This window comes from Protopterus annectens, chromosome 3.part0, assembly GCF_019279795.1.
Source record: "Protopterus annectens isolate FY-2018-M chromosome 3.part0, PAN1.0, whole genome shotgun sequence".
NCBI classification, from domain to species: Eukaryota; Metazoa; Chordata; order Ceratodontiformes; family Protopteridae; genus Protopterus; species Protopterus annectens.
Window position 1 is genome coordinate 1891223531 of NC_056731.1, and position 22583 is coordinate 1891246113.

The 22583-nt window shown below is 39.6% G+C and overlaps 1 protein-coding gene across 1 annotated transcript in view; it reads left to right on the plus strand.

Moving 5' to 3' along the window:
* The window catches only part of LRP5 (LDL receptor related protein 5), a 1224287-nt gene that overhangs the window by 840632 nt on the left and 361072 nt on the right, over nucleotides 1-22583 (plus strand). The window contains exon 9 of the mRNA XM_044065976.1: nucleotides 1810-2036. Within this exon, the coding sequence (XP_043921911.1) occupies nucleotides 1810-2036 (227 nt within the window). The remainder of the gene's footprint in view (nucleotides 1-1809; nucleotides 2037-22583) is intronic.

Genomic DNA, 22583 nt, shown 5'->3' on the forward strand with positions numbered 1-22583 from the left:
TACTGCTGTAATTTATTGTATTCTAATTACTTCCTGCTTTTTGAATAATCTTCTATTGAAATCCATTAATTTATTATGTATTAATATTGATTTTTAATTTTTAACTGTTTTTTAATTATTTTTTAATTTTTAAATGCTTTTTTTTTAATTTTCAAATGTTTTTTAATTTTTTTAATTTGTTAATTTTTAAATGTTTAATTTTTAAATGTTTAAATTTTTATTTTTGTTTAACTGGAGCTTTTCTCCCCGGGCCTCTACTGAAAATGGAAATATATCCAGTTAGACTAGTCCGGTTAACAAATGTAAAATAAATAAATAAAATAAAGTTCAAAAACTCCTAACGTGTAGTATAAATAGAAAAATTAAAACATAATTATTCTTGGTGGGAATAAAGATCCCAAATTCAGTATCCATGCTCTTTCTTTATAGTCTAGGCGGTCATGGGTATTACTGATTTGTCATTGCCTGTAAACAAAATCTTGCACTCATGTTTTAGTGTGTGTTTACGTAGTTCATTCTGTAACTTCTTGTATATTGTATCGCATAAATGTTTGCATATCCTAAATTTTAAGGAAGGTAACGTTTGCTCTATTTAAATGCTGTATAGAAACGTGAAGCAACATGCATCATCCAGTGTATTATATTTGGTAAAGTAGCAGTACTAAAAACCTTATTAGCATTGATTGATGGATTCTTAGTAGAAAAAGTGTGCTAGAAAAGCACGTACATTACTGTACCCAGAAAGGAGTGAGGCATTAATTGTAGATTGTCATGCTAGCTGTCCTGGCATGCTTCCTACATTCATGTTGACCCCAAATTCTGTCCTCTTCTACATACCAGAACATGATTCTCGAACTTCGTAAAGTGTCTGTATTCCTGTAAAATGTGCCAAAATCTGTGTAATATTTCTCTAAAGGGGAATTGGGGACAAGCTGTGCCCCTTCATGTGCATCAGAGCATTTTTGTATACAATATTGATTACTCCTGTATCATCACATCATTTGTTACATTCGATGTATGTGCTTTGTGTACGTATCTGTATTTCATATCCTGTGAAGAAACATCTGTATTTTTCTTCTTTTGTGCAAATCCTTTTTATATGTATAAACTAAGATTTCAATATGTTTCAACCATTTCCTAGAATGGGAGCTGTTTGCATCTGATACAGAAATGTTGAAATTGTTTTTTGAAGCACTGTTCTATGTATAGTGTTATCTTTAACCAAATTAACTTTCACATATAAAAAAAGTCCATCACAGAAAAGTCATTCTTTTGTCTGTTCACTTTCAGACTTCTTCAAACTCAAGAAGTCTGAATGTAAACAGATGAAAGCACTCACTGCATGTGTAATAGTGTTGCTTTGAAGGAACGACACAGTGGATTTCAGATTTTTTTCTTATTCTGCAAGTGTTGCCCCCTCAAATACTATTTATTTCTATATCATTTGCTCCTTCACTTTTTTAAAGATCCCACCTCCAGTTCTTTCTTCTCCTTTGTAATATTCAGTACATTACTTAGAATTTTAGATTTTGATTTCCATTTTCTAGTAATTGATTTTTGGCAGCCATTAGCATTAAACTTAGTAAGGCGTAATAAGTCTGTGCATTTCAAATCCTCTGTCCCAACTCAAAAGAATCATTTTGTTAGCTAAAACTATTTGTTCCCCAAACATTTCTGAATTTAGTTCTATGTAGCAGTAGTAGGAGTTTCTATATGCAGTACATTTGCAGTCTGTCAACTAATTGTCATAGTGTTTTATAGTTACTTTTGAGAAAAGAGTACCATGTTTGTTCTGTATTATCTTTGTAGACTATAAGTCGTGCCTTTATGAATGGAAGTTCTGTTGAACATGTCATTGAATTTGGCCTTGGTTGCCCAGAGGGTATGGCAGTGGATTGGCTGGGAAAGAATCTTTATTGGGCAGATACTGGAACAAACCGAATTGAAGTTGCAAGGCTCGATGGCAGGTATCGGCAAGTCCTAATATGGAAAGACTTGGATAGTCCTCGGTCTTTGGCTCTTGACCCCTCTAAAGGGTAAGTAGCAAGTTTAATGTTGTATATGAAAAAGGGAGGTTTGAACCGCAAGTGAGCTGCACCTCCATGATTGCCAGAAGTCATTATTCAAGTGCCTATAAAAGTACTTAAAATCCTTTGGTTTGCCTTCATTGACTCCAGATATGGAGATTGATGCTGTCTACAGGTAGATATAATATTTTTGTAAATGCAGTTTACTTCATACCCTAGTTACTGGACAATTTAATTAACTTATGGACTGTTGCTCAAGTCAGAGAACATTTTACAAAAATGCAAAGCTGAAATTAAATTGTGTTTTTATTTTTCAATCTGATTTTAAATTCATTTTAACAGTCTGTGTATGCTTTAGCAAAGGTCTTTAAGCCTATATTAGTAGTTCCAGTACACACTTGCACTGCAGCTGTGGTCTAATTGTTGTTGTTAAACCATAGTTTCATTCTTATGTACTGAGTGTATGTCAGGCTAGTTCAGGACTTGTCTTTGCATTAAGGAACTTCCAAGCCAGTCCTCTCGGATATAATAGACTAATTGTTTTTCCCATCTACCTACCATGCTGTTGTCCTGTTCTTAAACCCAGTGCATCAGTTGCTGCCTGCCCCTTATGATAATTTGACAACATAATTCACTCACTCTCTTCATTTATTGCCTACTAACAGTAAGCACAGTAAGTATCATCTCCCCTTAAGCTATACGCCAGGCTAAAGGACCTTAATGAGTTTTTGTTTTGCTGTAGTTAGTTTACTGGTTCTTACCGATAGCAGAAGGTTTCCAGGCTAGCTGTTTTGTATTGAAATTTAAATACTCTGTATCAAGTGCACCAAAACATTATTCTAAAACCAGACTACAAGCAGGTAGTTACCTCTGCTTCCACAGTCATCCTTGAAGGTATCATGGGCCAGCACTTCCCCACAATTTCTCTAACCAGCCTGATTGTGATGGGTATCTTGAGACAGTGTAAGCACTGCCTAATATTGTCTGATGATCATCTGTTACTCAAACACAGTAACACAATGTGCAAGAGATGTACATGTGTAATATTCTTGGAAGCAAAAGTTTCACACAATTTAAACTCAGACACCACAGTCAACATTACACCTCTCCAAGGCCATCACAATACAAACCACCATCATATGCTGTGGATCTAAAGATTAACTTGATTAAACCTCAAAGACCTCCAAAATACAACACAAGCGTAAAGCACACTGTATGTTAAGCCAGCTTTCTCTCATAGTGCAGTGAGTCCTAAAGTAACAGATGCTGAGACCGTAAGACAGGTGTTGACTGAACCAAATATTCTTATTATAGATGACTCCATTGTAAGACATACAGGTGTGCCTGTTACCAGGCTTAACAGTGAAAGAGTGGCAGTTAGTTGCTTGTCTGGTGCTAGGATTCTGTCAGATCATGCTTGCAATCAAGTCATTGAACAAGTACCAGTATTAGTTTGTCATAGTTCATGCCAGTGTCAATGACTTGAGGTGTACCTCCCTGGACTGTATGAAGGGGTTCCTATTACATTATCGAAAGATAATGTAATCGAACAATCAAAACTTCAAAATGGCAGCATTTCGAAGATCGCATTGTGGGATCGCAGAAAAGTGAGGATTGGAATATTTTCCCTTTCCTCACTGTAGTGCGATCTCAGAGTTGGAATATATATTTAGCGGGGGCTGTGATGGATGCAGCCCCCCACAATACAAGCTTCAAAATGCTGCCATTTTGAAGTTTTGATCGATTACATTATCTTTCGATAATGTAATATGAACTCGTATCGAGAGACATGATGGAGCTGTCAGACTTTGTGTCCAAGGAAGGTATGAGCAAAGCACTGACCACCCTTCTGCCTTCTCCAAGGATGATGTGATATGAGCAAAAATAATTGGCCTAGTTTTTTGATGTCTTTGTCACCAATATTTGTTAGCCTGGAAAGATATGATCAGTAGACCACGCTGTTTCATGAGAGATGGTATGCATCTGTAGGGTTTTAATTATTGGAAAAGACATTGTCCACCCCCTAGTTCCTTTTTTATGCAATGCCACCCTGATAAACTTACTAACATAATGAAACAAACAAAGGAAAATGTGAAAGTGTTTCTGATCACTGCTAGGAGCCCATTCAAGAAAATCTGCTCCCTACAAACCCTTCTCACCCTGGGAGACATTGGCATCTAGTGACTGAGACATGGTTTAAAATAGTGGAGAGCACTGCAGCTTTGCAGGGCTGTAACGCCTTGCATATATTAAGACCAGTTGCTGCGCAGAAGAGGGATAAAGGTGGAGGTGTCTCAGTCTACATCCAGAAGAGGCTCCCGTCGAGATAGGTAAAGCAGCATGATACATTAGAGCTTCTTCGTGTCCAAATAACCATCAGAAAGGTCCTATACAATATATTTGGTAGATATAGAACTCCTTCTTTGACAAATGAAAGCCACAGCACCTATCTACAGCAACTAGAATAACTCAGTATTAAACCCAGTACCATTTTCCTAGGTGATCTAAACTGTCCGGTGATAGACTGGAAAGCCTACACGACCACCACTAATGTACAAGCACAGAGGTTCCTGGACTTTGTCAATACAAATGCCATGGAACAGTTAGTAAAAGTACCTACGAGGGGGAATATTGCCGTTACTAATATGGGAGCATCTTACACAATCCCTTGCTAATACAAACTGCCTACTCCTGAATGATACGCCAGCAAGTTTCAAATCCCCACAAAATCCAGTTACCTTCACTGAATAGACAGAAATGTATAATGTAAATAACTGCATAGCTGCAGCTGTACCCCATAGTAACAAGTATAGGGCAAACCCACATGGTGGAACCATAATATCACCAAGCTTTATACTAAAAGGAAAATAATTTTGTCCAAAAGTAAGAGTAGTATTTCTCAGATTTTTGAAGCCCTTATCACTGAAATAATTGACTCAAGAGCTTAAAGTCCACCAAGACCAAGTTTGAGGCTAAAATAGCTACCCAAGCTAAAGACAGTCACAAGACATTTTAGTTATGTTCATAATCTCAAAAGCAGAATGCAGCAATGTGCTGAGTTTGATTGTAAATGATGTTACCCACACTGAGGCTGAAGACAGAGAACCTACTGGCTGATAAATTTAGCTCATAAGTTTACCCCTCTCTCTCCTCTGTCTGTCTCTCAAGATACACCTGAAACTGGCTTGCCTCCAGCTATCACAGAAGACCAAGTCCTAAAAGTGCTAGCAGAAGCTAAAAATACTGCATTGACGAGTCTTGACAATATCCCTGGATACATCTTAAGTAGCACAAAGCATGATTTAGCCACACCCCTAACAACACTATTCAATTTCAGCATCCATACAAGGTTTGTGCCAAGCAAATGGAGAACAGCTACAGTCATTCCCCTGCAATAAGGGAGGACTTTCCACAGACCCAGACAATTACAAACGTACAAGTCTGACCAGACATACAAGTCTGACCAGCCTTATATACAAACCTATGAAAGGATTTATGGAATGAATCAGTCATGATATAAGCAACCTCCAAACACTGGTCCCATCTCAGTTTGGATTCATCGGGGATAGGATCATGCTTACTCAACCTGGTAGATGTTTTTGAAAAAGTCACTAAAGCAACGGATGAGGGAAAAACAATGCACACTGCATACCTCAGTCTAGCCAAAACTCTTGACACTGTTACCCATTAAGGCATAGTAGAAATTTACTCAGCAATGGAGTCCTCAGGGTTCTGTGTTGGGACCTTTCCTGTTTGACATTTACCTTTCTGAAGTAAAAGCCAATACCAAGTGGCTCTTGGTGGCTAAGTTTGCAGATGACTGCAAACTAGGAGTAGTCTCTGAATCCACAAATGATTTGGCCATCCTGCATGAAGGTTTGTCCCAAATAACTGAAAAGTGACAAAATCACAGAGTGAAAGTAAACACCAAAAAATGCATAATTGTATCCTTTGGGAAGTCATCTACCTCAGGGAACTACCACATTTTTAACAATACGCCCCTAAGATTTGATCAAGTTGTTCTGGATTTGGGAACTTATGTGGACAGTGACCTAACTTTTGACCAAAATGTGTTTATTGTAAGAAATATATAAACAAAATGATTGTCTAGATGTAAGGATGTCATTGTCCCTCTTTACTCAGCTCTCATTAGGACAGTCTTTGAATATAATGCCCCCTTTAGCATGCATCTGTCCGGACACATGCAACAACTGGAATGCCCACAGATATACCTTATTAAAAGGATGCAAGGCCTAAACAACTTCTCCTACATGGACCTACTGAAAGCTGTGTCACTCTTTGTATCCTGCAGACTGCTAAAAGGTATCCTCTGTCTGGAATACAAGATATCCTCCAACCAGTTACTGATAGATTTACTGCACATCAGCCAGGCAAATGGTATCAGAAATACTCTATTTATGGAACATAAGATGTTGCAACATCAGCAGAATGGTTGGGAGGGACAGGTATATCTTGCACAGTATACTGCTGCTGTGAAGCAGACTCCCCTGTCCACATAAAACAAAATTTATCCCTGTCGATATTCAAGCGCAGTTTAGAGCTATGGATGGGGAAACAGAAAATTTAACCCAGGACTGCCCCCTGTAAAACTAATGGACATAGGCAGCTCCTAACTGATTTATTACATGCATGGGTCACCTCCAGATGTCCTTTTATTTCACTGTTGCAATATTCATTGCAGTACGGATTTAGGATTAGGTTGTTTTAAGGTATGCCAAAAGTCGCGTGTATGCTCCTCGTGTAGCATAGGAAATAAGGGTGACTTCTCGATGTACCATCCTCAGAACTTCTTTGCCAAGAGTCTGAATGATATCTTTTGATCATTGGTCCGAACACCTGTTCCCACTGCTGGTTCACCAAGCTGTTTCAGATAAGTGCAAAACCAACAGAAAATGGAACTGATACCAAACCAAGTAGTAAAGAAATAAAGTCCAAACCACCACACTGGTAATAAAATCGATTCTTTTTACTTCCAACCACAACAGATGAGCGCTTTCGTCTAATAGATAGACTTCATCAGATGAAAGCACTGATATCATGATACACTTGTATATAAAATCACAAACAATTAAGAATCCATTAATTGTAATTTAAAGGCATACAGGTTCAAAAACCTAATATCCAATTTTAAAAAGACTTCCCAACTTTCAAGACTTTAATAAACACATGTATATTCTATATGCAAACATTAAAAATAATTGTTCAACTAATAAAATACAAATAAAAATGTGCAACAATTTTAAAAAAATATATAAAAATGTATAGTCTTTTGGTTTATTATATACTTTCAGCTGTTTTATGTAGCACAGATTTTATACTGATGGTAGTCATTTAAACCTGGTGGTGAGTTTGAATTCAGCCTGAGCTGCCATATCAGCTCTTTGTATAGTAAATGGTTCTTGAGGTCTCCCCCTCCCTTGTGCAAACCATACCTAACTGTATCAATGATACCAAACCTAAAACTGGATACACCTGAACATGCAGTGCTGTGTTTATATAGAGCACTGGTCTCCCTATGAGTTCTAATTTCATATAGATGTTCATAAATTCTATCCTTGAAGGGTCTCTCGGTTTTACCAATATAATATGCCATACATGTAGTACAGATAGCAATATATACTAGCATGTTGGATCTACAATTCCCCTTAACAAGCTTCACCATACTTTTAAGACTATTGTTAAGTCTAATGGTATCCTCAGTCCGTATAAAAGAACACACGCTACATGCCCCACAAGGTGCAGTTTTTTGTATGGTAATTTCCCTCTTTCTCCTTGTTCCAAGAGTTTCTTAAAGTTGTTTCCTACCCTGTATGTAAAAATGGGTTCTTTACCTACCCTCGTGTACACATCCTTGTTAGTTTTCATAAGGCTCCAGTTATTTCTAACTATATGTGTAAAAGTGTCTGAAAAAGTGCTATATTCAACAATACAGGCTGTATTATATTTAGTTTTACTATCCTGTGTATTGTAGTCCTTAGTAAATGAGTGACCTAAAAGTGCTTTGTACTTCTTACCCCATTCCTTCTTCACTTCTTCCAAAATCCCAAAAACTAATTCCATGGGGTATTCCCTTTCTACAAAGCATTTACTAAGAAATGTAAATTCTTTTTCTAAATCCTGAGGATCTGATGTCATTCTGGCTATTCTGTAACAGTCCCAGTAAAATAAAGATGCACTGGCACACTTTAGCGTTGAATAATAAAATTCCTTCTTTAATACGAACTGTTAAAACAAAATAGCTTCACAAACTGGTTGAGCACTTTCATCTACTCCTGTAGATTTCCTCAGAACCATTTGAAAGTGCTTAATTACATATTATATAGTCTCCTTTCTCCAATAGCATCATCACATTAATTAGTTGAAAACAATTAATGACTAACCATGTAAAGCTATTTAAAGTGCACAGTGCTAGATTCCCTCAGAACTGTTCCTTCCCTCTAGTAACTTATTTTTTAAAAACCTTGTGTATGTCTGTATTGTTTTGAACATACATTCATATTCACATGTCATATGTACATTACATTATAAAATTATTGACTATTAAAACCTCATAAAGCTAAAAACTGTAAAAAATATATAAAAAAAGCTTCAGAGTGAATAGCTGCTTTAACATCACATTTTTGTGTTTTATGTTGTCATAAACACCTTAATAAGAGAAATATCCTAGATAACACTTTACTTTTTGTCCAACATGGGTTTTATAGATATGGTATCATTAAGCCCTGGGCTTTCTGATGCATTCAATTTTATTTGCCAACGTGTCTCCTTTTCCATTAGTTTTTTCTTTGTGTTCCCTCCCCTTGGATTCTCTAGTATGTGTTCTAGTATACCAAACTCAAACATCTTACATTCATTATGAGCTTCACAATGTCTCCATAATGCATTATTTCCATCTTGTTTTCTTATCTTATAACAGTGCTCATAAATTCTATTTTTCAAACACCGTGTGGTCATTCCTACATAATAACTTGGACATGTTTTACACTTGGCTAAATATATAACATTTCTTGTTCTACAATTCCCCTTACAAAAGGTGATATTAGTCTTGTGAATATTGTCCAGAATTATACTTGTTTTCCCTATAATAAACCTACACTGATTGCATCTACCACATTTGGTTGTGCCATGCTCACTTTTGGTAATGCCATACATCCTATTTAACCTGGATTTTAGGTTAAGTCCATTTCTGTACACAAATGTGGGTTTTCTTCCTACTATGTTATATACATTGTCATCAGTTTCTAATATATTCCAGTTCTTCTCAATTACGTCCCTAATTTTACCTACTTCAGGGGCATATTGTATAACACACGCTCTTCTAAACTCCTGGGTACTATGTCTGAAGAATTACTATTTGCCATGTTATTTCCCAGTATAGGTTTGTACAAAATTGATTTGTTTTCAAGTATACCTCAGGAAGAGGGACTCAACAGATTCCAGGACAGTATAAAAAAATATAGTAATTTAACATGGGAGAAAATAAGTATTATAATGGTATTTATGGAATTGGTCCTGAAAAATAATTTTATTATGTTCCAGGGTGAATACTACAAACAAAGTAAGGGAGTAGCCATGGGGGCGGCATGTGCCCCCATGTTTGCAAATTTATTTCTACTAAACTGGGAGGAAGAATATATACTTGGCTCAGAATGGAAAACTAATATAAAATGCTATCTAGGGTTTTTGGATGATGTGTTTATGGTGTGGAAGGGTGGGGTTGACACTTTAAAGACATTTATTGAATATCTGAATACTAGGAATGATTTTTTAAAATTTATTTTTACCATGGATAGAAAAAGTATATCTTATTTAGATACGAGGATTACTATAGACGGTAATAAATTTAAATCTAATTTATATAGAAAAGACACATTTAGTAATGATTATTTAGAGTTCAATAGTTGTCACCCAGCACACCAGAAAAACCGCATCATCAAGGGACAATGTATACGAGCAGCAAGAATGACATCTAACTATCAAGATATGGTAGAGGAGCTAAATAAGATAGCTAAGATGTTTAAAGAAAGAGGTTACCCGAAAGGGATGATAGTGGACGTAGTGAACTATGTCACTCAGGAATGGGGAAAAAATACAAACCTATACTGGGAAATAACATGGCAAATAGTAATTCTTCAGACATAGTTACCCAGGAGTTTAGAAGAGCGTGTGTTATACAATATGCCCCTGAAGTAGGTAAAATTAGGGACGTAATTGAGAAGAACTGGAATATATTAGAAACTGATGACAATGTATATAACATAGTAGGAAGAAAACCCACATTTGTGTACAGAAATGGACTTAACCTAAAATCCAGGTTAAATAGGATGTATGGCATTACCAAAAGTGAGCATGGCACAACCAAATGTGGTAGATGCAATCAGTGTAGGTTTATTATAGGGAAAACAAGTATAATTCTGGACAATATTCACAAGACTAATATCACCTTTTGTAAGGGGAATTGTAGAACAAGAAATGTTATATATTTAGCCAAGTGTAAAACATGTCCAAGTTATTATGTAGGAATGACCACACGGTGTTTGAAAAATAGAATTTATGAGCACTGTTATAAGATAAGAAAACAAGATGGAAATAATGCATTATGGAGACATTGTGAAGCTCATAATGAATGTAAGATGTTTGAGTTTGGTATACTAGAACACATACTAGAGAATCCAAGAGGAGGGAACACAAAGAAAAAACTAATTGAAAAGGAGACACGTTGGCAAACAAAACTGAATGCATCAGAAAGCCCAGGGCTTAATGATACCATATCTATAAAACCCATTTTGGACAAAAAGTAAAGTGTTATCTAGGATATTTCTCTTATTAAGGTGTTTATGACAACATAAAAACACAACAATGTGATGTTAAAGCAGCTATTCACTCTGAAGCTTTTTTTATATATTTTTTACAGTTTTTAGCTTTATGAGGTTTTAATAGTCAATAATTTTATAATGTAATGTACATATGACATGTGAATATGAATGTATGTTCAAAACAATACAGACATACACAAAGGTTTGTAAAAAATAAGTTACTAGAGGGAAGGAACAGTTCTGAGGGAATCTAGCACTGTGCACTTTAAATAGCTTTACATGGTTAGTCATTAATTGTTTTCAACTAATTAATGTGATGATGCTATTGGAGAAAGGAGACTATATAATATGTAATTAAGCACTTTCAAATGGTTCTGAGGAAATCTACAGGAGTAGATGAAAGCGCTCAACCAGTTTGTGAAGCTATTTTGTTTTAACAGTTCGTATTAAAGAAGGAATTTTATTATTCAACGCTAAAGTGTGCCAGTGCATCTTTATTTTACTGGGACTGTTACAGCTCGTGAGGGGCTGCATTTGTTTTATATTGTTGGACAGGCCAGTGAATTTGATTCAATTCTGGCTATTCTTACAGCCTGTCCCTTTATCAGACTTTTATTCTGCATAAAAGGATGGTGACTAGTGAAATGCAAGTAACTATTGCACCATGTAGATTTCCTAAAAATGTTAGACTTAAAAACCTTCCTTTGTTTTAGAAATAGTCACATCCAAATAGTCAATACTTTTATCATTAATAGTATAAGTGAATTTCAGAAAGCTAGTGCTGGACTCCAAATAACCCATAAAATGGTGTAATTCATCCTTAGTACCATCCCACAACACAAAAATGTCATCCAAAAATCTTAGATAAAGTCTAATGTTGTGGTAAAATGGTGAAGGGAAAATTGTCCTGTTCTCCCATTCCAGCAGTACGAGATTGGCGTAGGTGGGGGCGCAAGCTGCCCCCATCGCAACCCCACTGATCTGCTGGAAGAATTCTCCCTGGAACTGGATATAGTTGGAGTCCAAAATAACCTCCATCAGTTCTGCCACTAAAAGAATACTGTCAGTGGATAGTTTTGAATATTTATATAAACTGTCACAAAAATATTTGTGTCCTTCCTTCCTAGGAATACAAGTAAACAATTCCTTTACATCAATGGTGAGGAATAGTATTCCTTCACTCCATAATTCTCCAGTGATCTTACTCAAAAATTCCCACGAGTCCCTCAGGAGGTGTGGGGGGTGTCAAGAACAACCTCCTTAACATTTCTATCCACAAAAACAGCCAAAGGATGTGTTTTGGAATTTTTTGCAGCCACAATTGGCCTCAGAGGGAGTAACCAAAGACTTATGTACCTTTGGTATACCAAAGAAATTTGGAATATTAGGGTGTGTCTGCTTCAAAAAATTGTAAGTTTTTAAATCTATTCTTTTTTCTACAAGATATTCCTCAAGAAGTGAATCAGTCCTACCATAGGCTATATTAATTTGATTAATCGACACCAAAGAATAAGTGGTACTGTCCATTAAGATGTTAGTAATAGCTTTATTGTAGTCCTCCACATTAAAAATGACTACTCCCCCACCCTTATGGTTTCATAATTCGTAACTCGTTCTGCCTCTGCAGGTCCTGTAACAAAGTATTTTCTTCCACCGTCAGGTTAGAAATAAACCCTGTTTCCTTCCTGCCATATTTTTCATACACTTCTTCGGTTACTATCTTTGCAAATAATAAAAGGGTGAGGTGCAATGGGGGATTGAACACACTGTGTCTCACAAAGACACCTTCTTTGTTGTAACTATTGGCCTGAGGATCCAGTCCTTGGTTGAGTAAAATATCTAAATTAAGCTTTCTCAAATATAGTTTTAAATCCACTAACAATTTAGCTAGATCACCCTTGTATGTTTTTACAAACTTGAAACCCTTGGAAAACAAGTTAAAATGTAATTTAGTCAATTTGTAATTAGTATAATTAAATATTTTGAAACCTTTATATTCGAAAAGTATATCCAAATTATCAACATTTTGTATTATCTGGTCCCTTTCCCTTGATTCTTCCAGCTGTAGTGTCTTTCTGTATGTCCTGGGTCTGGTGGAAACCTGCTCTTGTTCGCTAACATTTCTGACCTCCTGGGTTGAAAAAAATGCTGTTCACCCTCACCCCCAAAAGGATCCAGTTCATCTAAACCACCGTTCCTAATAACATCCCTGTTACCATGGTCAACTGAAATTCTATGTTGCTCAGACACTGAGTGAATATCACTGTATTCTTTCTCATGGTTTTCATAAAATTTATACCCTGGTCCTCTTTTGTAATTCCCAGAAGGCCCAACATAAACCTTCCCTGTCTCATATTGCCTTTTGTCCCTCAAAAACTTCTTTTGTTTAGTGACATGAATATCCTGAATTTTTTTATCAACCTTATTAAGAATGTTCTCATATAAATTCTCATATTCACAAAACAATAGGTCGTTTGTAATATTAGTGTTCAGTTTACTAAGTTCCTCAGCCAAAATTAACAGCATTTCTTCATTACACGTGGTAATACATTCATATATAAGTGTATCATGATATCAGTGCTTTCATCTGATGAAGTCTATCTATTAGATGAAAGCGCTCATCTGTTGTGGTTGGAAGTAAAAAGAATCGATTTTATTACCAGTGTGGTGGTTTGGACTTTATTTTTTTACTACTTGTTTCAGATAAGTGCCCCATTGGGGTTTTGATTGTCTTACCCTTCTTTATCTATATTTGTTGCTTGTGGGGTTTCATGTCATCCAAGAAGGGTAAATGCCAGTGTGAGAGACAGATTCCCTATGAAGACCCTCAAGAACAGTGTCTGTTTTGCCTTGACATGTTGCACAACCATACATATCCTGTTCCATCTGTCAGGTCTTTGTCCCCAAACCCCTTCTTAGTAGGCGTTCTTCTTTGGTGCTTTTCTTGAGAATCGATGTCTTAAGCTTATTGATAAAGACATGATGGAGGGAACTTCCTGCTCTGAGGAACAGCCATCTGGGAAGAAGGCCTAAAAACCTATCCTGGAATCTTCTGCTGTTCAGCCCCCACCAGACATTGCTCCCAAGGTGAGTGATAGCTCGGAGGTTTGCCTGGCTTCATTGCTGGATTCTTCTGCTACGACCGGGTTGGGTGCCGGCGAAGATCTGACTTTAGGCACATCCGAGGGGGCAGTGCAGGCATCTGCTTTGGATGTTCAGTGGGAAGAGTCGTCGATTATTTCCAAGGGTCTTGGGGGTGTTCCCCAAATTTAGAGAAGAAATCCCTACTACAGTAATCAAATGCCATCTGGGGTTGGAGCCTTCTAAATTTTTCAAGATGGACTTCCCCTGAAAGAAAAAACAGAAGACTAAACTTATTTCCTCAGCTCATAAGAATCCACAGGGTAAATGGCAGTCCTTCACTCAGGGGTTATTTAGTACTTCGGTTTTAAAACTTCCTCAGTTAGTTCCTATTCCAGCCTCCACCCCACCTTGGTCCTCTACTCCCCTTAAGAGACCCAGAGGACAAGATCTGCATGAGGAGGAGGCAGATTCAGATGAGAAATCCCTTGCATATTCCTCCCAGATTCCTTCTTTGGACTGTGGATCAGTGGAAGAGGAATCTACCAGTTCTGATGCACCCTTTGAAGAGATTTCTTTTGGGGACACTGTCTCTAGGATGATGGAGTTCTTTAAATGGGATTCTGCTCAGATTTCTAAGATAGAAATAAGTATTATGAGCTATTGCAGATGGTTTCTCCCAGACCTGCTGCTGCCACTCCTGTTTTGGCTGCCTTGTTGGATGCCTTTTCTAATGCTTCTAAGGCTCCAGATTCTCAGCCCCCTGCTCCCAAGAAACCTGATAGATTCTCTAGGGTTCATGCGGAGTGCAAGTTCCCGTACAAAAGTCCTTCTGCTGACCCCTCGGTAGTGACAGTAGCTTCTGATAAACCTACTCACTTGCTTCCTTCTAAGTTACTGCCTTCTAATAAAGATAGCAGAGCCATGGAAAGTCTAAGCAAGAAGTGTATACCTCTGCTACCTTGGCTTTTAAGGCTGTTAATTATCATAGGTACGTACTAGGCTATCGGCCCAAGGGCCTACGTAAGCCTAGCCAACAAGGTTCCCTGGCTTACGCCACCCAAGAAAGTTATTTTCCTGTGCCACTGTTGAGCAGAGACACAGAAGTGATCCCCAGGGTGTATTTCCTATTTCCCATCCACTCATCAAGATTTTTCTTGAAGATTGCTAAAGAAGAACTTTGCTTGACATAGATTGGTAGCCAGTTCCAGAGAATGGGAAGTCTCTGGGATAGGAATCTATCCCTCCACCATGTCCTGTTTATTGTGGTGACAAGGTTTAGGTCCCTACAGCATGTAGCTTGGAGGGATTGAGATTTCTTTAGGTGTAGCATGTCTAACAGCTCTGGGTTTGACACAGCTTTATACGTTAGGCAGAGATCACATCGGAGTAGGCGATATGCTACGGAGTAAAGCTGGAGTTTTTTGAGACGGTCAGTGTAGGGCATTTGTTTGAGTCCAGAAATCCTCTTTGTGAGGTACTAATGTGGCCGTTCCAGCTGCTGCAGATGTCTTGTGAGGTACATTCCAAAAGGGGTGTTGTACTCTATAATGGGTCTAGTGAGTGTCGAGTAGAGGGGAACGATGACCTCTTTTTTTCTGGATGGAGAACCCTTTTATGATGAGGTGTGCCACATAGAAGGACTTCCTGACTACTGTGGCGATGTGACTATCAAAGGAGAGACTACTGTCCACCTGGGTCCCAAGGTCTCTTATCACGCATTCGGTGTTAAGTAGGTTGCTGCCTATGTGGTAGTTCATGGGTACAGAGTTTTTACCAAAGGGGATGACACTGCACTTTTTGGCATTGAGCTTGAGGCCATGGCTCTGACATCAGACATCTGCCTCAGAGAGGCCCTTCTGTAGGATGTTCACAACATTTGGGGACTTGACTATGGCTCCTAGTTTGCAGTCATCTGCGAACTTCGTTAGCCAGAGGCCTTCTGTGTTAGTCTGTACTTCAGAGAAGTAGATACCAAACAGGAGCGGTCCCAGGATGGAACCCTGTGGTACTCCACTTGTCACTGGTTTTGAGGTCAGATTCAGAGTCTTCAACTTTTACAGTGTGGGTTCTGTCAATGAGCCAGTTGGCAACCCATATTGTGACGTAGGGATTTATGCCTAGTTTATTGAGTTTATCTATAATTCCAGAATGGGGGATGGTGTTGAAAGCCTTGTCGAGGTCAAGGTAGGCTGTATGAACCACCTTACCCTCATCTACGGCTTTGGTGACTGCCTCAAAGAAGTTGATCAGGTTCAGGAGGCATGATCTGCCTTTCACAAACCCAAACTGGGTGGGATCCAGAGTTTGGAGGTTACCAATGTCTTTGTTTATGAGTTCCATGATGATACGTTCCATGGCCTTGCAGACCAGGCTCGTCAGGCTAATAGGTGTATAGTTCCCGGGATCAGTGGTGGCTCCCCCTTTGTGGAGTGGGATAACTGTTGCTGTGCACCATTCAGTGGGCACAAAGCCTGATGCGAGGCTATTATTGAACATGGTGCTTTAAGTGAGGAGCCATTTCATTCTTAAGTTCATGTAAAATGCAGCCTGGGATGTTGTCCAGTCCCATGGATGCTGTGTTTTTGGCTTTAGAGGGTGCAGCTTTCACCTGCGTAGTTATGATTACAAGGACTCTGCATTCTTCCTGTATAGATATGGGCCCTTTAGGGGGTGAGGGAGGGAGTAAAGTTAGCACTGAACCTATCTGCCAGGATGTTGGCAATATCAGTTGGTTCTGTAATTTTTGTGCCTTTGTGCTGTAACTCAGAGCAGATCTGGGTGTTGCCATTGAGTTTCGTGACATAGCTATAGAATGCTTTGTGGTTGTCCTTGGAATTAGTGGCAATTTTATTTTCGTAGCTAGCTTTGGAGGATCTTATAAGGGATCTCAGCTTCTTACTGAGGCTGACCAGGGAGCTCCTTCATTCATGGGATTTTACTCTCTTTTGCAACAGTTTCTTCCTTCTGTTGTACAGTTTGCTTATGGCAAGGGACCACCAGATTGGCTTCCTTTTTTTTGGAGGATAGTGTCTTGGTTCTGTTTGGGATAGCATTATCCATGCACTCATGTAAGTGCTTATAGAGTGCATTTGTGTAGGATTCAGCAGTTGTAACTGTATTGTCCATCTGCATGGGTGTCATGAAGTTCACTACTTCTGTCTTAAGAAGCATGAAGTTGGCTTTGGAGAAATTTTTTACTGTGGTTTCCTTAATGGGGGGTGGGGGTGGGATGTGGATATCAAGGGTGATTAGCTTATGGTCGGATTGGCCAATGGGGAGTTGACTTCAGGTGTGGAACACCAGTCACTCATGTTGGTAATAACTAGGTCTAGGATATTGTTGCCCCTGGTGGGGGTGTGGATAAGTTGATCTAGGGCATTGGAATTTATGAATTCCAGAAAGGATTGCGCTAAGGAGTTGGTACATGAGTAGTTTTCCCAGTTAATGGTGGGGTAGTTGAAGTCACCCATTATTAGAGTGTTTGGTTGAACCCTAATATTTTCCAGTACATCAAGAAAAGAGGAGTGTGAATCCTGGGGCATGGTGGGGAATCTGTAGCAAGATACAATTTGGATTGCAGTTTTGCCAAGAGTTAGTTGCACTTGGATAACCTCGGATGCATTATGCTGAACAACTAGCCTGGAGGTGTGGCTATCCTTAATGAATATGGACACACCTCCACCTTTGGTGTTTCGGTCCAGGTTACATGGCCGAAAAGTGTGGTATGAGTTATAGCCTGGTAGTGCAGGGGTGCTCTCTGGAGCCTTGAACCAGGTCTCAGTCACTGCACAGATATCGATGTTCTCCATTTTAAGGAGTGCCTCGAGTGAGTGCATTTTGAAATTTAGACTTCTAGCATTGAGTAGCATTACCCTCAGTTTTTGCTTGCTTGTTCCTGTTATCGTGGTGAATTTGTTAGTTGAACCCTGCCTAAAAAAGGCACTATAGGGGCAGCAAGAGCCTTAGCCAGTATCCAGAATCCCAGGGGCGACAGGTGCAGGCCATCTGTGGCAAAGCACCGTGGTCTGTTGACCATGTCATCCCAAGCAGACAGATACTGGATCCCCTTAGATTGACACCAGAAGCTTAGCCAATTGTTGAAGTCAATCATTTTGTCCTTGTACTGCGGTATCATTCTGGGTGATGGCAGAATGCTACTCAGGGCTAGGGTTATACCTGCCTGGGCTACAAGATCGGAGATCTCTTCCATGTCTCTTTTCATGTAGTCCAGGGAGGTACGTCTCAGGTCATTCACACCAACATGGACAATGACAGAGTCATATTTGTACTTGTGGAGTGACCTGAGTGCGTGGGTTATATGGAGGATCCTGGCACCCGACAGGCAGCGGACAGTAACCTTCTCCTTCTTTAGCCTGGTGAGTGGGACATCAGTGTGCCTGACTATAGAGTCACCTATGACTAGTGTGTTGGGTATGTTGTTTTGCCTTATTGGCTGTGTTTGAGTGTCACACTGAGTCTGTGGGCTATGTGTCATTTGGGTTGTGTTGGGGGATGGAGGTTGCTTGTGTTTCTGCTTTGGAGGTCTCTGTTGCTTAGGCAGATTATTATTGCGAGCCTCCGCAAATGTTTTTGAGTTTCTGTGTGTGGATTTTGGTGGTGTAGACGTAGTGAGACTATGTGATGAGTGTGGTGTGGTGCAAATGTTGACCTTCTCCTCATGACTGTCAGGTTCAGTCTTGGTTGGAGAGAGCTTTACCTCCAGTTTGGCTAGATAAGTGCATCTCTCACAGGTTGTAGTGTTGGGTGGTAGGAGGAGAGGGTTGTCTGTGTACACGAGGCAATTTCTGCATTGCCTCAAAATGCCCAGATTCATCAGATAGACAGGAGAGAACACTGGGAGCTGACCCTTGGACATGCCTGAATAAAAACTATTTTCCTCTAGATAAGTGAGGAAAGCGAGTACAAGAGCTGTTTTTCTCAACGCCAGTAAGAAAAGTAAGTACAAAAACTGTTTTCCTCTAGGTAATGTGGAAGATTGAGTGCTATAGTAATTAGTAGCTTATTTAGTGCTTACAGGTTCTGAACAAGTGCTGAGCATGAATAAGCAAATTTAAGTGCTAAAACTAAGAGTCTGTATCTACACTAGACGAGTTACAGGACAGAAACAAGTGCAAATGCAGGCTTTCAAATCAGAAAGCTGAGAGAGATGGAAGATTGCCCAAACGGCCAGTAACTACAAATTCTGGGCCAGAACCACTCCTTTTGTGGTAGACAGGTTACCTAATGCTTACCACTCCCACTGATAAGCTAGAAGGCTTCCCTCCTAACACAGAAAGGCTTGGGGGGCTCAGAAGCTTACAAACAGTCCTGGATACAGCAAATCTATATCTGGAACACTAATTACAGGAAAGGTAGGAAACAGGCTTACAGTTTTTTTTTGGATACAGCAAATCTATATCTGGAACACTAATTACAGGAAAGGTAGGAAACAGGCTTACAGTTTTTTTGTTTTTTTTTTTTACAGAAAAGTAGCAAAAACAGTAGTAAAAACAATTCACATGCAGTGCAAGCTAGCACGCTCAGACCCATATGTCTAGGTACTTGTTGGCTGTACTTTCCCAGGCCTGTTAGGTGAGTTCTGATCTTCCGGACTCTGAAGGTAAAACTTCTGCCCTTTCCATTTTAAGGACTTCCTCCTAAGTGGCTTGTCATTCCATGAAGTGTAATTATGATGCAGCTGATGCTTCTTCCAGGTATTCTTGGCTTCTGCTTCAACCTTTGCCTGATAATATTAAGAGTAAGTTGGTGGATGCCCTTCTAGATAATAAACGCTTGTTTTGTGAGGCTGCTGCTGATTTAAGTCCCTTCAGGATCAGGGCAAGGCTTTACAGGAACTTAAACACGAGTTTGTTTCTACTGTGCCAAACATTTTAGAGAAGCCTCCCCAGTAAGTCAGCCTTTCTTTGCATACAAACCCGCCCTCCTCCTAAGGGTAAAATGTGTGGCAAGTGGGCTCCTCCTGCGAAGGCTTCTCAGACTTCTGTGTCTCAGAAATCTCCTTTTCCTGATAAAGCAGGTGCCGTCTGACTATCATATTCTTTCCGACCACTTTCCTCTCTCTCTTTGGCTATCACTCACTCTCTTCCTGTTTGGCTAAAGATTACTCCAGATTCCTGGGTTCTTTCCATTATCCACCAGGAGTATTTCGTGGTCTGGAAATCTTCTCCCCCTTTTATGGAAATTCCTCGTCACCCTCAGGGACAGTAATCATTTCCAGGGGTACTTTGAGATCTTTTGACTTAGGGTACTATTCAAGAGGCACCTGTGTTGCAAAGGGGGGAGGGGGTTTATTCCAGGATGTTTCTAGTGCTCAGGAAAGAAGGTACCTGGAGACCACTTTTATAGACCTCTCTTATCTAAACACTTTTCTGAAGGTGCCCTCTTTTTCAATGTAGTCCCTTTAGACTCTGTTCCCTCTTTCTCAGGCTTATATCTGGTGTCTCTGGATCTCAAAGATGCTTATCTCTATATTCTTGTTCATCCCCTTTTCAGGAAGAGTTTGTTTCCTCTGCTTCCTGCCATTTTCAGTTCTCTGCTTTGCCATTTGGCCTTTCTACTGACCCAGAGGTATTCACCAAATGCCTCGCTGCTGTGATTGCATTTTGCAAGCTTCAGTTGATCCAAGTCTTTTCTTACTTGGACAGGCTTCTGTTTCAGACAACCACTCCAGAGATCTTGTTGCAGAATCTCCATTTTGCCATTTCCCTTCTGCAAAGCCTGGGGTTTACAATAAACTTCACAAAGTCTTTTCTGACTCCTTTTCAAGTCCATGTTTTCCTAGGGTACAGGGTCCATACTGTACCTATGCTTTCATCTCTGCCTCTTCCCAAGGCCTTGAAATTCATTTCCTTTTTTCAGACATGACATAGCCAGGGAATTTCTGAGAGCTCTGGGGTTCATGGTCTCCACCATTCCTATGCTCCCTCTGGCCAAACTCCACATGAGAAAGTGTCAGTGGTTTCTGATGCTCATCCCCTCAAATTCATTGTTCCTTTTTTGCCTTGTCTCAGCACAGAACTTCAGTGGTGGATTTGGTAGTTTTCTTTAAATCCAGGGCTCCCTTTTCATCCCCCTCTTCCCTCAGAGGAGCTGTTCACAGGCACTCCAGACATGGGATGGGAGAGGCATTTGGCTTCCTAAAAGTGCAAGGTGTTTGGCCATCTCTTAAACAGAAAGAGCATGTCACTGTTTGAGAGATAAGAGCTCTTCTGCTGGCCCTTCAGGTTTTTTATCCTCTCTTTTCTCTAGGACCTCTCAAGGTGTTTACACACAATACCACAATGATGTGGTATGTAAACAGAGGGGGCAAGATCTTATCTTTGACAGTTCACTCCTGGTGTGGTAACTTGCTATCCAGTATCAAGTGACTCTTCAGGCAGTTTACATTCCCTTGAGTCAAAGTATTGTGGCAGACACTCTGAGCAGGTCCTTAACTCAAGCCCACGAGTGGATGCTTCACTGGGTTGTGTTTCTGGACATTGTGCACCAGAGGGGGTACACCTGAAATAGAGCTTTGTCTCCCGTCTGAACAGGCAACTTCCACTTTCTTGTGCCAGAGTCCCAGGTCCTCTGATTTGGAAGGCAGGCACCCTATCCTTTACTTGGAAGGGGATGTTTCTTTACCCTTCCCCTCATTCCAAAAGTCCTGTTCAGAATTCAACAGGATGCTCCCAAAATCTTGTTGGTGATTCCCTTTTGGCTGAGACAGCATTGGTTCCCTCTTCTGCAATTAGCCAAGGGCAGTCCTCACAAGTTACCTCACAGGGTGGACCTACTCTCACAAGACAAGCTATCTCTCATCCATTCCCACTTGTCTAGTCTTCAACATTGTGGGTGATAGGATTTTGATTCTACATAGGCACCTTTTATTTTTCTGAGGATGTGCTTAGGGTCCTGCAGGCAGCCAGGAAACCCAATACTAGGAAATCCTACTTATCCAAATGGAAGAGCTTTTCTATTTGTTGTTGTTCTCATAACCTGGATCCAGTGTTTTGGAGGATGTTTGTTTGGTTCTCTCTTATTTGTGTGAATTGCCCAATGCTGGTTTGGCCTATTCTTCTGTTAAGGCCACTTATCAGCTGTCTCTGCTTATCTGCCTTTATCTCCTCCTTTAGCTTGTAGATTTGAAACTAAACAATTCCTTAAAGGTGTCCTTCATATTAGGTGTCCCAAGAAGCCTGTTCCCTCCCCCCTGGGATCTTAATTTTGTTTTGAAAAAGTTGACTCGGGCTTCTTTTGAGCTGCAGCTTCCTTACAGCAATGATCTTGGAAGACTGTACTTTTGTTAGCCTTTACTTCTGCCAGACGGGCCTCTGAGCTTCAAGCCCTTATGGTTTGTCCTCCTTTTTTGGTGTTTCATAAGAACAAGGTGTCTTTGCATACTAATCCTTCTTTTATGCCCAAGGTGGTGAATGAGTTGTCCCTTAATCAGTCTATTCATTGGCCCACTTTTTTCCCTTCTCTGCAGTCTGTCAGTGAGAAGGTGCTGCACACGGATGTGCATAGACAACTCGGATTTTATTTGAATAAGACTAAGACCTTTCATAAATCTGATCAGCTCTTGGTTTCATTTCATCCTAGGTCCTTATGATTGGCTATGTGCAAGCAAACTATT